A 17,163-nucleotide genomic window follows, 5' to 3' on the forward strand; every position below is an offset into this window, starting at 1 on the left:
CATGCTCGAATCACATAGACATCAAGCATACTGAACTACTGCTTCGGACTGAAGTCCGGAACTACTACTAACTAAACGGGCCGGCATTGTAGCCGTAGACCCGTTCCTACTGGAAGGAAACTCACCTCATGAACTGGCTGCTGTGTGTATGGCTCTGGAAGCTAACTGTTGCTGCTCCGGTATCTCCCCGGCTACAAATCCATAAACACACTCAATCAAAAGCTAATCACTGCACTGGGGTAAAATGACTCTTCTACCCTTGGTCAAAGTCAACTCTCTCGGTCAAAGTCAACCTACAGTTGACCTGACTCGCCGAGTTAGGCCGCCAACTCGCCGAGTCCCTAGTCTCACTTCTCAACTCTACTCGTGGCTACTCGTCGAGCATGGCATCGACTCGACGAGTACCCTCTTGATTCAAAAACTCAGATAATCTGCATCTGACTCGCCGAGTCATATGAACAACTCGTCGAGTTGTTCTTCGATCTAAGAAGATTGTCTTGGACTCGCCGAGTTGTATGAACAACTCGTCGAGTCCTACCATAACTGAGTCTACCCTTCGACTCACTGAGTCCATCCTACAGTTCACTGGCCTCCACTCGGAATCACTCAAAGGGTAAAGATCGGGGACTCGCGGCCGGACTCGCCGAGTCACATGCATGCAGATCCTAAAAACTCGATTCTGATCAAAACCACCGCATACACTTTATAGATCTGAGCTTCCTTAGTCCAATTAACACGTAAAGATTCTATCTTTACGTGTCCAAAAGCATCAATGAAGATTATAAGGCTCAAAAAGCATGATAAAGGCTAGATCTAGGGCTCTTATGCAAAGTAACTTCAAAAAGGCAATAGATTCGGGCTCTACAACTCATAAATGAACATATCTAGGGATATCTCGACCTATTAGGGCATTCATCCAACTATAAGGTTTGAAAATACATCAAACTAGCCCTAGAAATGATCTAATGGAGGTTTTAAGCATAAAACAGGAGGATTCCGAGAAATACCTCAATGAACTCTGGAATGGAAGCAAGACATTGGATCTTCTTCTTCTTCTTTGAACCTAGCCTCCTTCTTCTTTTCAAAACTTCAAGATTCACACAAGAAATGCACAAATAACCAAGGAAACGATTAGGGTTTGCTAAAAGATGCTCTGAGGGTGAAGGGGACGAGTTTGGGGGCTCATAAGGTTGTTTAAATAGGGTGCAAACCCGGGGATTTAGGGTTTCTACCTGGCAGGCAGACTCGCCGAGTCCCGAATATGGACTCGCTGAGTCGCCGACTAACACGTGCTCGAAATCCCGCCCCTACTCGACGAGTTGGGCCATAGACTCGTCGAGTCCCTCTTAAAAACCTCAAAATAAATGCCATAGAAGCAACGTACCAGGAATGGGGTGTTACATCGTATGCGAAAGTTATGAATTTTAGAAGTCAAGGGTGTAATTTGTGAAGCTGTCCGAGGAGGAAAGCTCCGCATAGAAGGAATGAACGCCCCACATTCGGATACTAAGTCCGGAGCTGGCCACGTCTCTCCATCTGATGAGTGACATGTACTGTACGAACCTCGGATACCGCCCCCGCTCCTACACGTTGTGTACGAGGGTAAGCCCTACGTATCGAGGAACGCGTTGCGCTCTTCTGCAGGAATGCCCTGCGTACCGAGGCTGCACCCTACAAAAGGAGGTGTGAGGTAGCACTTATTATTCACATCTTAACGCTTTTCTTTCTCTCTTTACTTTCTCTCTGAACCTCCCAAACACCCCCAAACCTAGGAAACCTCCCTAGCAATAGAAGAAAACCCCAGAGCGCCCGGAGGTTCCAAGAAAAAGAGTTTTCGGCTCGGAAATCTGCCCCCACAAAGCCCGGTTTTCAAGCAAACCTCCTGGTTTCGTCGAAGCAAAGCGTTGACCAAGTTGGAATCACCATTTTATCAAGTGAGTGCATAGTTACTTTTATCTTACACATAGATATGAAGTATTTTATATAAATTACGTGCTATGTGTGCATATTATTGTTTACCTAAGATCTTTGCTGGATGAAAGATCTAAAATCCTTTTTTTAGATCTAAGTTGTATAAGTATTTTATAGATCTATGTTGGATGAAAGATCTAAACTTCTTTTTTTCAGATCTAAACTGTATAAATATTTTATAGATCTATGTTGGATGAAAGATCTAAACTTTTTTTTTTCAAATCTAAACTGTATAAGTATTTTATAGATTTATGTTGGATGAAAGATCTAAACTTTTTATTTTAGATGTAAATTGTCTGTATTTTATATCTACAAATATGTTAGGTAAAACATGGGTAGACAAACGATGAGGTATGAAAGATGATATAGATGAATATTAGCAACTGCGCCAAGATATAAGAAGGTGAGAGATGAAAGATGATATAGACAATGAGAGGTGTAAGATAATGAGAAGCCTTGACCCAAACGATGGCCCAGTCATCTAGTAGAGTATAGATGACAACCACGGACTATTCTAGACAGTCTAGTGGAACACTAGCAGACTCTCAACTTTTAGGTGTTGTGAACAACGTGTTCACCAAATGTAATCTAAATATCTTGGCAGCTACATCTAATGGATAATATCGGCACCTGTGCCTAACTTTTGAACTACGTGTTCACCGAATGTATTCTACAAACCCTGGTAGCTATGGACTTAGTGCCTTATGAAGGAACATTGGAAAGTATGCCTAATATCGGTAGCTATGGACTTAGTACATGTTATAAAAACCCTGGTAGCGATGGATTTCGTGCCTATTCCTTAGGATAATCCTTCGTAATGAATGAATGAAAAATAGTTAAGTCTTAGGGTAGATCCACAAGAATAAAGAAGATAATGGGGGATGGTTAATGTGGTTGATTGATAATTAAACATAATAATTATATTATTGTGGGTTGAAACCCTATGTACTCACCAGGTTTCCCAACCTGACCCACTCAGTTTATTTGTATCACGGGTGTCGATACGAAGCTACATTACACTAAGAGATTAAAGGAGATGTAAATCACTAGTGTAAACGAATGTAATGTCTGTTTATGCTTATGTTTTTGTGACGATGACATCCCAAATTTTTAATATAAACTAAATACATTTCTTCGGAAATGCTTTGATAATATCTTTATCATGTTTTTCTGGGAACAAATTCCGCAACACTTTTCTTTAAAATGAGACTCTGATTTTCAAATAAGCATAAATAAAATTTTTTAAAATGACCATGAATTTGGAGATGTCACAGTGGTGAAGAAACTACTTAGGGATGGCTCTTTTGGTGGTCGAGGTGGTCGTGGTAGAAGTGGTTCTCACCATAAGAAAGGAAGGAAATTATGGTGGGAACAATAGTAAAGAAAAGGTGGGATTCAATGTTACAACTGTCAAGACTATGGTCATTATGCAGTCGAGTGCAAGAATCCAAGGAAGGAGAGAAATCAGGAAAACAACCTGATCCAAGAAAATATTGTTAGTGAACCAGCTCTATTGTTTTCGTCTTTTAATGAAGAAACTGGATAAGTGTTTTTTAATAAGGAAAAAGTAAACCCGAATAAAGCTAAAAAAATGGAGATAATGGGTGCGAATCAAGCATGTGGTATCTAGATATAGGGCCCATCAACCACATGACAGGAGAAAAGGGTAAATTTCAAGAATTAGACACTACAATCCAAGGCTCTGTAAAGTTTGGAAACAACTTGAAAGTTAGAATTGAAGGGAAAGGCATGATCATTTTCCAATGTAAAAATAGTGAACAAAGAAAGCTAAGAGAATTGTATTACATACCTGAGTTGTGCAACAACATCATAAGCCTTGGTCAATTGTCGGAAGGACGGATGGACTTATGGTATCGTATCAATATGGTAGTGCCGATTATAGCAAACATAAAATTGGAAGCTAATTTATCGTCATTATTCTCATGTGCATGTCTCATTGAACCAAAAAAGCAACATATATTCACTGCATCAGGCCGTTGATAGAAAAAAAAGATCGAAATTAATCAAACAAACTAAAATAGAACTGTTAATCAAGCATAAAGAGATATCAAACTATCAAAAGCATCGACTATATCGATTTTGGGGGTCAAGTTTGGAGAAGTCGAATTAGATCAGATTGAGTAAAACAGATGATTTTTTATTTTGGTTTCGGGGAAACAATGAATGAATTTCGAGCCGATTGCAGCTGATACGTAGTAAAGAAGATTGCAACTGATACGGAGTAAAGAATTTAGTTCTAAAGCGAACCTGATTTAGATTGAAGAAGAACAAAAGAAGGACGATGTTTAATGGGGGGTCGGTTCCTAACCTATACATGTAAAGACAACTGACTGGGAACTAGGACTGTTCCTAAACGGGATGTCCTTTAAATTTGTATATTAATACGGAAGCATGGTATAATGGTTAATAGAGTTTCTTAGAAACTCTTTGACTTGCCCCTTCAAATTGGTATAAACATAACTTTAGTTTAGGGGTTTATTATGAAAATATTTTTAACATTATTTTCATAAAAACACAACATATATTAGGGATGAGCGTGGGACGGAACCGGTACCGACCCGTACCATTCCCGATTTCCCGAAAACCAAATTTCGTCAAAATTCAATCCTGAGTACCGAACCGAATTAACATCACAGGTACCGGGAATGGTACCGATTTTCGGTACTAGTACCGGTACCAGCGGTATCGATTCCCGAATTTCATGTATTTTGAGTACCAAGTACCGTCCTATATTTTTAAATTCGGTACGGTTCGGTACCGGTTCAGGTACGGTACCGGTACGGGATCGGGATTTGGGACAAACTGCTCATCCCTAACATATATACTATGTATTAATTTCTTTTTCTTTTGGTTAGAGGTCGTGAGGGGAGATGTCCATAAGAGGAAAAGGCTACCCTCTTTTTGTGTTAGCCTAATAATCATATTTCAGTGATATTTATTATTTTAATTACTTTGGTTTAAATATAACTGTCTAATTCAATAGTGTGTTTCCCATGAGTCATTAAAAATAATCATTTGTGTAGTGAATTATGAACATTTGATTTGGCATGCGGAATTATAAGAACACAAAGAACATGGTGATTTGGATGCTAAAAGATGTATTCGATTATCATGAGGACTTTACAAAAAGGAACTAGATCTAGTCTACATAATTAATTCACTCAAAACTCTCTATGAACTACATCTCTCAAGCACACTCTACAACTGGTATGCAACCCACTATATATATATATATATATATATATATATATATATATATATATCATGTCACAAGGCATCAATCCTATATGCAAGTGGGTCTTCTTAAGCCAAGTCTTCACTAGTCATCTAATGGAGAACTTTGTACCCAACATTCCCCCCCCCCCCCCCTCTCAAAGTTAGGAATGGATGACTCGACTTCAATCTTCCAAAAATGAGCAACTTCACGAACTAAGCCTCAAGTGTGACAAATATAGAAATGAAATTCAAATCTTCAATTCTTCAATGACCTTCCAATCCGGGTTCTAGAGTGTGAGACCTTACAAATAGAGTATCAAAAGGTGATTAGGAGTATCCAAACCTCCAAAAGATTACCCAAATTTGAGCATAAAAGCACACCCTAAAAATCTTCATTAAGCCCAAACCCATCATGAACTGAGAAAACCCAAATCACTTCCGGATCTCAAATCGAAACACTTCATAGACTTCGATTTCTCAAGGTCACATCAGTTTTCAAGTCCGTGTAATATGAAAAATTCACAACTTTTGAATTCTCATATTTAATTCTCTCCCCCTTTTAGAATTGAAAATTGATTAAAAACCAAAAAGGTATGACAAAGTGCTCAATTAGGAATTTTCCATACAAAACTCCCCCTTAACACATAGCATAAACGTTTTGCATAAATCCGAAAATCCAAAAATATCATAATTTTCGAATTCAATACTTCTCGGACCGCCTTTGACTTAAATTTCAACAATCCGAGCACCTGTCAATTGTGAAATTATGTAGTGATCCGTTGCGCCAAAACAACCTCAAATGTGAAACTTTACCCAAAATGTGAAACTAGGCGTAAAGAGTCAATTTGCATAAATGCAAGGACCTGATTCAAAAAATTTCCCATTTCACAGAATTTTTAGCCCAATGCAAAAATGGGTAAATTCTGCCAAGTTGCAAAAGTTTAGGTATACGAAATGAAAATTCAGCATTTATCACATTTTATTACCCCCATTGCGAAAGTGGGTTAAAACCGTCACTTCTTTGAAAGTTTAGGGATGCGAAATGAAACAACCCTTTCTTCTTCACTTTGCATTCCAATTGCATATAAATACTTTTGCATACTGAACATACGATCCATGGATGTGAACAAACAATTTGACCTCATATGCGAAATTGATTTCGACCTCCAAACCCAGTCATTGATCTTAGAGTTATTCGCTTTACTACCTAACAGGTTATATAATCTCAGAGTAATTGATTTGACTCTGTTGTGCAACTCTCGTCCGAGTCTAAGTGTTGTTGGGATGAGTCTTTTACTTGAAGGATTATCTAAGCCTTTTATCAAGTGAAAGTTTTCGGCAGTAACGGAGGGTAAGTGATTCTGTTCCTAGTGGAAACAACAAGATAATCAAGGGTTGGATGGGTTATGATCAATTTGGAATACGAAATGAAGTTGAATTAGCAGTAATTCAGAATGGTCTGTCTGTCGGTGAGTCAGACAAGGTTTTAGGATTTCAGATTTCGGGCAGAGTAATAATGGTTATTCTTTAGTGGTTAATTTAAGTTGGGACCTAGGTACATCGGTCCTTTCAGGGTTTTGGCACGGGTGGGTCGGGTTGCTTATCGCTTGGATCCTCCGGCGGAGGTTAGTCAGATCCATAGCACGATTCACGTCTCTCAACTACGAATATGTTTAGTGGATGATTCCATGGTGATTCCATTTTAAGATATTCAGGTTGATGATCGCCTGAATTATATCAAGAGACAGGTGGCGATTATTGATCGGAAGACGAAAACCTTAAGGAAAAAGATAGTTGAGATGGTGAAAGTTTAGTGGCAGCATCGCAAGGGTTCAGAATGGATGTGGTAGTCGGAGAACGATATGAGGGAGCATTACCCAGAGGTATTTGGGGAACGGACTTCGAGGATGAAGTCTGATTCAAATGGGGGAGAATTGTAACATTCAAAATTTGGTATGTTTCCCTTTAGCCCCTTAATGCAAAATCCTTACATTTTGGTCCCTAGCTAGTATGCGGGGTGTACTCTATGAGTACGCTTAGCATACTAGCTCTCCGACTTATCGCGATTTCACCCACGTATGTTGGGCGTATGTAGGAGTACATTAGGCATACGTAATAATGGGGTAACCCCTAATTTTAGGGTTTTTGCCTTATTTAATAAACTTATATCACCTTTGGACATTCTATTGATCAGCCTCTATCACTCTATAGCTTGAAAACGAAACCCTAAGTGCTTTTGGTGAGTTTTGAGCTTGAAAGTGAGATTTGGTGGTGTTTTAGTGAAGGAAGAAGAAGAAGAACACTTGGAGGTTGCTTGGGAGTAGCTTGAGCTTGTAGATCCAAAGTTATCTTCACCTTAGCAAGCCTTTTGAGGTAAAAAGCTCCCATCTTGATGATTCTTTACGCCTGATCCAACTTAGGGTGTTATTTATTCATTTCTCGGTCTTTTGAGCTAAAGTGAGCTTTTGATCTACTCCAGAAGCCATGGATGTTAGATCTTAACTCCATTGAGGACCCTTGTTCATAAAAATGCAAACTTTATGTAAGATATTGGTCCGTGCAAGTTCTAAGATTCTTATCAAGCTTCTTTTTGAGTTTTGGGCCTTATCAAGTCATGCATGGGTGTAAACTTGCCAACTTTACGTATTAAGTTGCCCTTTAGAATCAGATCTGAGAGTTTAGCATGTTGGCTTAACCATTTAAGTGCTTAATGAGTTGGGTTGGTAATCTGGGTAGTACGCTGGCCGTACCCAGCTAGTACGCTACGCGTACTAGCCCCGGAAGGAGTAAGCTAAGCGTACGAGCAGAGTACTTCCCATATACTCAACAGATTGACCTTCAGTTTGACTTCATCGGCTTGGGCCATATTTTGGGCTTTTAGGATTTAGGCCTTGTTGGGCCATTTGACTTCTGAGTTTGGGCTATGGATAGACTATGGACTTTCTTGGGATTAGGTGCACGATGATTTTTGGGCCCAATTTTGAAGTTAGGCCTTATTGGGCCTTGGGATGCCATTTAGGAATTTGGGTCGGGTGAGCAAATGGGTTGGGCCGTGTTATGGGCCAAGTAAGAAAAAGGGTAAAATGGTCTTTTAGCCTGGATATTGGACAAGTAACTTAGATTATTGATGATGGGTTGAGATCCAATTATTAACTGGATATTTATTTGATGATGTTAGCATGGAGATTTTTCGGACCAGTAGACTGAGATTTTTATCTGAGAGATTATGCAGTTTGAGGTGAGTTTCCTCACTGTGTTTAGTGGGTCGAAGGCACTAATGTCGGCCCATGGTTTGTTATTTTAGGATGTTAGATGTCTGCGTAACTCTTTCATATGTTATGTGTTTATATGTTTACCGAGCGGGACCTGATGATTATATTGTTGTATACTATTTATCTTTGTGATTTTATGCATGTGTTTATATGTTGTATACTTGTATGTATATCGGGCGGAGCCTGATGCCAGGCGGGGCGTGATGACTGACATATTTGTTCCGAGTGGCGCTCGATACCAAGCGGGGCCCGATTCCAGGCGGGGCCCATTATATGTTTGATATGTATAATATGTAGTATTTTGGGGGACTCACTAAACTTTGTGGTTACGATTTTCATTTTATGTTTCAGATACCTCTGGTTCGAAGGGGGAGAATTCGGGATGATTGCAGCACACACCCCACATCGTTCCACATTTTGTATTACTCTGATGTACTTGTATGTCATTGATACACTTTGATTCACCATGGTTTTACGATGTTGTTTTGGATAATGGTTTTATTGATTTAAAAATCGAAAATTTTTAGTCTTAATTGTTGGGACGTTACACCACCCATTATATGTTCTTTTTCAGCTATAATTATTTGTTTTTGTGTACGCTTTTGCTAACCTTTTCAGGTATTTGTTGGATCAATTCATCATAAGAGTCGTTGAATAAAATATAATAAAAGGGTTGATTCATTTTTCTCATCATTTCCTCAAACACAAAGATCGACCAGGAACACCAACCCTCATTCGATTCTCTAAACTTTATGCAAGATTCCTATGACGTCTTTAAGCAACCCATTGTTGCTCAGGGAAATAGCTTTAGACTGCAATCATACCTTTTATGAAGTAATCATTGTGGAACTAATGGGATGAAAAATATCTATGATTTCATTAGTCACGATCTATATATACCCATCTCTCGTCATCCCTTTCTGCTTGGCTGTCTGAAAGAGATGAATCCCAAGTTCCATAAACATATGAATCAAAAAGAATTGGCGTTTTATTTTCTTGAGCACGTCAGGTTCTTCATCTAATAAAGATAAACCATGTGTGAGCGGTAAAATATGGGTTAGCTCAAAAGTTGTTTGATGAAATGCCTAAGAGAGATGAGAGACGATGAACAACCGAATCAAACTTCTTTAAAATATTTATTGCTAATATTTCAGAAAGAAAATGTGTAGTTTTTAAAAGAATATTTCAATTTCACATGCAATAGTTACTTGTCCAGGCTTGTTTCTTGAGTTTTGAAGATATAAACTCGAAGTCTTATTGGTTTTGATGTTGAAATTTTGAATCGCTGTCTCAATTGCCACTTTCGACTCTTTTCCAGGACTAGAGGCTTGGTCAAAAATGGTACCAATCGAGGTTCTATGAGCAACCTTAGCATGTAGAAGAAAAAATGAAGACAAGATCTTCCACCTCCATTAATTGTTTCCATACATGTTCCAGAATGTAATTATCACTCGAAGCATTTTCATAATCATTTGAATCAATTTTTGGTGGTTGTTTTGTTGAGAGCATGAAGCTCTAATGAGGGAAAGGAGACGGGAGGTTTCGGACAAGAAGAAGGGGTGGTTTTTATTTTTATTTTAAATAAAAAAAATCAAAATTTTATTTAAAAGGGTAAATAAGTCTTTTTAGATGGGTGAGGGACCAACTACAATAGAAATTGAAAACCACATGGACCTTTTATGAGGTTTTTTTAAAGTTAGAGATTATATCCCATATTTTGGAAACCAAATGAACCATTTTGATGTTTTGACTAAATGTAAATAGTAAATATGTAACATGCCATGTAAATATAGGGGATAAAAATGTAAAGTTATAAGGACCATTAATGTAACGTCAACCTAATCGGAAACGAGCCACGACCCCTTTTTGCAAACAAAGCCCAAACGTTTTTACAAACAAAACGGAAAAGAGCCTTATTTAATAATAATAATAATAATAATAATAATAATAATAATAATAATAATTAGAAAGGTTACCTCGCTATGCGGGAGTCAGAAGCTTTCAATGTTGTTTCTGAATCGATAAATATGACAGACGTAGAAAGTGCAAGGATGAAAAGCCCGGACTTTGCCACGGACCGTTTTTTTCATGTTTTTATGAAAAAATATAAAAGTTTTGACTGCAAGGACTAAAAGTGTCAAAATGGCTAAAGAATTAAAGGGGTAAGAATTAACAACTTTTTCGAAAAGGGATCAAAGTTGTTAAACCATTAAAGTTTTGTGACCAAACTTTAAATATTAAAAGGTTCCTAAAAAATGTAAAATTATTGATCGTAAGGACCAAAAATGTCAACATGACCAAAGAATGAAGAGCAAAGTTGCCAAAAAAAATGACAAGTTTACTATTCATAAAATTCATTTCTTTAATATATATATATATATATATATATATATATATATATATATATATATATATATATATATATATATATATATATATACTCGTTTATAACCCGTGGAAATCACGGTTACAAAATTGATTAAATATTCATAGTAAAAAATTCAAAATTATTAATCAATTATTTTATATAAAATTTTAAATACATTATTAATTAAAAGATTTTTTTATTAGTTATGTAAAATTATAATTATTGATTCAGATAAATATGTGTAATTAATTTATCATATATATTAGACTCTTTTTATTTGTAAACTAATGAAAACAATAATATAAAATTTAAAATTTAAAATAATTTAAAATAAAGAATAAATAGATTGACAAATAACATCACATTAATTAGGAGGTTTAATGAATTTAAAATGGAGAATTAATAGAATGACAAGTGACATCATATTAATTAGGAGTTCTAATATTATGACACTTGGCAAAAGTACTACTCTTTTATTAGTATAGAGATATATATAACAGTGGCTATATATGTAATTAGACCATCCGTTATACCCACCACATACCACATATGTGGTGGGTGCCACATCAGCACCACATTCCATTACCACTAACATGGGATACTTACCACTAACACACCACTCCACATCATTATTTTTATTTTTTTTAATTCAAAAATACAATAAAATAACTTTTTTTTTAATTCAAAAATACAATAACATTACTTTTTTTTAATCCAAAAATTAAAATAAAATTACAATTTTTAAAAGTAAAAAGCATTTATTTTTTTAAAACTATTTTTTCATTAATTATAAAAATAAAATAACAATTTTAAACTACATTACTTAGTTAATCTAGAAAACAAACATTACATTAATAAGAAAACGAACAAACATACATATAAAAATCCTAATCGTCGTTCATGCTATGTTGGTACAAATGTTCCGCGACATCTTCTCGAAGATTGAAACACGTTTCACTGTTATGGATTTCGACAACTCGCTCCAAAAAAGCATTCGTTCCGGGTACGAACTCCTCAATTGGAACGACAACGTCGTTCGGATCATACGTGCAAATCGCTCGACCTTCATTTTCAATAATCATATTATGCATTATAATACATGCTAGGACCATTCGCTTAATTCTTTCTTTATCCCAAAGTCGTGTAGCATATTTCACTACATGCCATGTTTGTTTAAGGACTCCAAATGCCCTCTCGATATCCTTTCTCGCTGATTCCTATTTTTTTGTAAACAATTTTGCTTTTTCACTTCGAGGAACTGAGTATGCCTTCATCAATGTAGAATAATCCGGGTATATCCCATCACCAAGGTAGTAACCATATTTGTACGCGTGCCCGTTTACCGTGAACGTCATATCAGATGCTTTGCCGGTCCAAATATCGTTGAAAAGTGGAGACTGACCAAGAACATTAAGGTCGTTGTTGGACCCCGCTACTCCAAAAAAGGCATGCCATATCCACAAATCTTGAGATGCAACAGCTTCTAGGATGATAGTTGGTTCACCTATATCTCCTCGAGTGAACTGACCACGCCATGCAGTTGGACATTTTCCCCAAGCCATATGCGTACAATCTAGACTGCCAAGCATACCGGGAAATCCATGCCTCTCTTCATGAGCCGAATATAATCTCTCAATATCACGTTGAGTAGGTTTACGCAAATATTCTTCGTGAAAAACCTCATAAACACATGCAGAAAACCAATCTACACATTCAACCGCGGTCCTCTCGGATATTTTCAAGTATTCGTCAGATGCATCAAATGCTATACCGTATCCCAAATACCTAAGAGCAGCCGCACATTTTTGTATACTACTAAAACCCATTCTTCCTCTAGCGTCGGGTTTTTGTTTGAAAAAATCATAACGAGATTCTAAAGCATTACTAATACGTAAAAATATAGCCTTATTCAGACGAAAACGACGTTCGAACGAGTCGTCATTATAAAGACAATTATCGGCAAAGTAATCACGTACCAATAAGTCGTGTGCGGCTTGGCGATCACGATTGACGACCGTCCTTGTACGCGCTGCATTCGAACTTTCTTCGGCGTGAACGTGTTGCACAACATTGAAGAATGTCTCGACGAATTCTACGTCGTCATCCGAGTCAAAACTTTTTAAAAATTCCATATTTATCGAGGGATCCATAGGTGTAATTGAGTGTAGAATGTATATGTATGTGTATGTGTTTTGGTATTGAGTTTTGTAATTGAGTTTGAAAAAAAAAAAAAAAAAAAAAAAAAGGAATGGCCACAAAATAGCCGTTCAACGGCTCAAAATATTCGACCAATAGCAATCCTCGTTTCATTTCGTTGTCCCGAGCACATTTTGCAACGACCACGGTCGACCACGAACCACCGGGACGGTGTGCACGTCCGTGGTTCGTGGCCAACTAGACCACGGACGTATTCGTTATACCCACACCGGTTGGCCTTATGTATCATTGTCAGGAATAAATTATTCATAAGAAAATATGTTAAGCGGTTTTCAAGGAAAATCAAAGACTAATTTATAGTGAATATATTTTCTAAAAATAAATACTTCATTAATAAGAATATATGGAGTTTTTGAAACAGATGCTATTTTCATAATATATAACCAAAGCTCTATAACCGTTCTTATCCTAGACCATAACATTTTTGATTTTTTAGCTTTAAGCAATTGCCTTTTTTATTAATCGAGATTTATAACCTATTTGGATGATAAACATATCAAATTATGGATTAAAACTAATAACTATACAATTCATTTTATTATATTTTTTTTTAAATACAATTGTCTATAATTTTTGTTTTATTTTATTTTTTTGAAATACAATTGTCTATATTTTTTGTAGTGACAATTTTTGTTTTATTTTATTTTTTTGAAATACAATTGTCTATATTTTTTGTAGTGACATCAAAAGAAAAAATATATATATACATATCTAACGCCAAACAAACATTTAGAATTGCCCAAACAATTAAGCCTAATTTAATAAACCAAGTTCTTCTGAAACGTTAAATATTAAATTAGCATGCATATGGCAATTTCGAAACCAAAGTAAAAAAAAAAAAATAAACTAAATACTACATATTATCAAGTGAATCATGCACGTAAATAAGGTTTGCATGCATTTTTAAACCGATTTCCTGGTATGTATTTTAAGCGTTATTATGTCAATATATAATATAATATAGAAAACTTTTATTTTTGGAACAGTTGATATCTTCCATAACTAATCAAACCGTTATTATCTTAGACCATAATAAGAATAGATTTTAGATTTCGCGAGTCTTTTTTTTTTTTTTTTTTATAAATCAAGATTTATTACCTTTTTGGGTGATAAACATCAAATTATGGACTTAATTAAAAATATATAGATTCTATTACCTATTTAAAAATAATCGATTTTAGTAAAACAAAAAAAGAATCGATTTTCATAAAAAGATATATATATTCTATTACCTATTCAAATTCATCGCATTTTAATTTGTTTAAGATACCGTTGTGTAATTTAATTATAAAATAAAACGCCGATCAATATGTATATCTTTTATGTTTTAAAAAGATACGCCAAAGCTGAATCATGCACGTAAAATAGAAAGATTACATGCAAATCTGTAAGCAGATTCCCCCCTACGTATTTTAAGCAGTTTCCATCATAACTTTGTCTATATAATTAACGCATCGTCTTCTCCACAGACAATCTCTAAAACAAATTCCACCTTCGATATCAGAAGGATTTCATCTCAATTACAATTACAATGACGATGAACAGATATGGACGAAAGCAAACCGTTTTGATGTTCCCATGGTTAGGCCATGGTCACATTTCTCCTTTCCTAGAACTAGCCAAAAAACTAAGCAACACCAACCTCTTTGACATCTACCTTTGTTCGACTCCTGCAAATCTCAAGTCTATCAAGAAATCACCTGTAATTCATCAAATAAAGCTTCACCTTCCGGAGCTACCCGAGCTTCCATCAGATCTTCACACCACCAATGGCCTCCCACCGCATCTTATGCCTGTTCTCAAGAAAGCTTTCGACATGGCAAGTGATGAGTTTTCATACATCTTGGAAACCCTAAAACCCGATTTGCTCATTTACGATCTTATTCAACATTGGGCTCCGGTGGCGGCTTCCGCCCTTTCAATCCCGTCTGTGGTGTTCATCACCACAAGTGTCACCATGGCTTCTACCATGTTTCATCTTTACTTGAAGAGCTCCAGTGGTATTCCATTTCCGTTCTCGGAAATCTATTTTCGAAAAAATGAGTATTCTCACGTGTCGGAGATTCTTGAAAGCTCAGCAAATAATCGTAAAGACAAAGATCGTGTTATGGAGTGTGTCGGTCTATCTTCAAGTATCGTGCTTGTTAAATCTTTCAAAGAGATTGAAGGTAAATACAGTGACTATCTCTCTCTTCTTACTGATAAAAAGATTGTCCCAGTAGGTCCACTTGTGGTTGAGCCACCTCCTTCTGTGAACGTGAAGGAAAACAGTGTGATGCAGTGGCTTGACACAAAAGCCATTGGGTCTACTGTTTTTGTTTCTTTTGGAAGTGAATATTTTCTTTCTGAAGATGAATTGAAAGAAATTGCATACGGGTTAGAAATGAGCAATGTGAATTTCATTTGGGTTTTAAGGTTCCCGAAAGTGGAAAAAAAGCTTAGCCTTTCAGAAGCTTTGCCATTAGGTTTTCTTCGAAGGGTGAAGGATAGGGGTTTAGTGATCGAAGGGTGGGCACCACAAGCCAAAATATTATGCCACAAAAATATTGGTGGATTTGTGAGTCATTGTGGATGGAGTTCGACAATGGAAGCTATGAAATTTGGTGTTCCAATAATAGCCATGCCAATGCACCTTGACCAGCCGGTCAACGCTCGGTTGGTGGCGGAGGTTGGGGTTGGAGTTGAAGTGGTGAGGGACGGAAACGGGCGGCTCGAGCGGGAGAAGATGGCGGGGGTTGTGCGGCATGTGGTGGTGAGTAAGTTAGGGAAGGTGGTGAGAGAAAAAGCCAAAAAGATTAGTGTTGATTTGAGGCTTAAAGGGGAGGAGGAGATCGATGCTGCGGTGGTGGAGCTGTTGCAATTATGCCGTCTCGGCCGTCGTCTTCGTGGTGTTGGGAAAATTGAAAAGACTAAAAGTGAATCGTTTGCAATTGGTTCGTATTGTGTGGTGAAAGGTGAAGTTTGATCATAACAGAGATCTTCCCTCTCTTTTGATTTTTTAAAGTCAATTAGATTTTCCCTGAAAGTGGCATATAAAGGTCAATGGAGTTTAATAGAACTTTTTTTTGCCTGTCCTTTCTTAGGATGAATATTAGTTCAGTTTCAGTAAGTATAGGGTGGTGTATTCTGAAAATACTTTTAACACGATTTTCAGAACATTCAGCTTCTAGTTTTTATTTTCTCTTTTGGTTAAAGGTGTCGAGGGAAGATGTCGAGGAAAGGCTACCCTCTTTGTGTTAGCCACATTAATACGTTTAATCTATTATTATTGTTCTAAAGCTGTTTGTTAATGTTTGAGTCAAAATAAATATGTTAAATTTTTTTAAATTCAAAAGCAAAAGAGCAAACTTTTCAAGGATTTCATTGTTAAAGTTTAAAACTAAAAAGTAAAAAACTTGAATCAAAGACCAAACTAGGAATCCGACTTAAGCCCATATATAAAGTTCATGTCCCTTCTGCTGACCACAACGCACAGAAACTTTATAACACTTTTCTCGAATGTACAACTAAAGCGATTTAATTTCAAATTGTCTAAACCCAATTTGATTCAGTGTCTTTTTTTAACTGCAACATTTTAAATAAAACACAACTACTCTAGCAAGAAGCTGGAGTAGACAGGATCTTGAAGGATAAAAAAAAAATCTCCTCCTGTTCTGGCTTCGAGGCTTCAAAAATAGTTCGATTTCTGAAGAGCCAAACTACCCCCAAAACAGGTTCCAATAAGAACCATGAAGCATGTTTTGGAGGCAACATCATTTTAGAACTATTAGGGATCATTTTAGAATTTAATAAAAAGTAGAAGGGTCAATATGTAAATATATGTCTAGGTGGTTAGTTAGACGCTCCTTACATTTTCTTCTTTGTATAAATGAAGATCATTTCAATTTAGATGTTCATTTCTTAATTTCAATCTGTAATGCAGTGAGCTTGTTGTCGCTTCGATTTCATTATATCTAATTAGAGTGGTCGCCGATTTACCCAATAGTGACCATAAAAAAATCATCACTATTTTATCCAATTTATGACCATAAAAATTCGTCACTGATTTTGATTGTTATTTAACTCATTTTAAGTAATTAGCATACAACTTAAGTCAAT

At 36.4% G+C, this 17,163-nt stretch overlaps 1 protein-coding gene and 1 pseudogene across 1 annotated transcript; one reads left to right on the top strand and one right to left on the bottom strand.

Annotated features, from left to right (window-relative positions):
* Positions 1–12,065: 12,065 nt before the first annotated feature.
* Positions 12,066–12,980, bottom strand: LOC145097995 (uncharacterized). Its single transcript, XM_079035683.1, has one exon. It carries the CDS (start codon positions 12,978–12,980, stop codon positions 12,066–12,068), a length of 915 nt encoding a protein of 304 aa, XP_078891809.1.
* A 1,622-nt stretch (positions 12,981–14,602) lies between these two features.
* On the top strand, positions 14,603–16,030 carry LOC145097996 (UDP-glucosyltransferase 29 pseudogene; annotated as a pseudogene).
* Positions 16,031–17,163: the final 1,133 nt, after the last annotated feature.

Source organism: Lactuca serriola, chromosome 4 (assembly GCF_051521515.1).
Source record: "Lactuca serriola cultivar US96UC23 chromosome 4, Lser_US96UC23_V15, whole genome shotgun sequence".
NCBI classification, from domain to species: domain Eukaryota; kingdom Viridiplantae; phylum Streptophyta; class Magnoliopsida; order Asterales; family Asteraceae; genus Lactuca; species Lactuca serriola.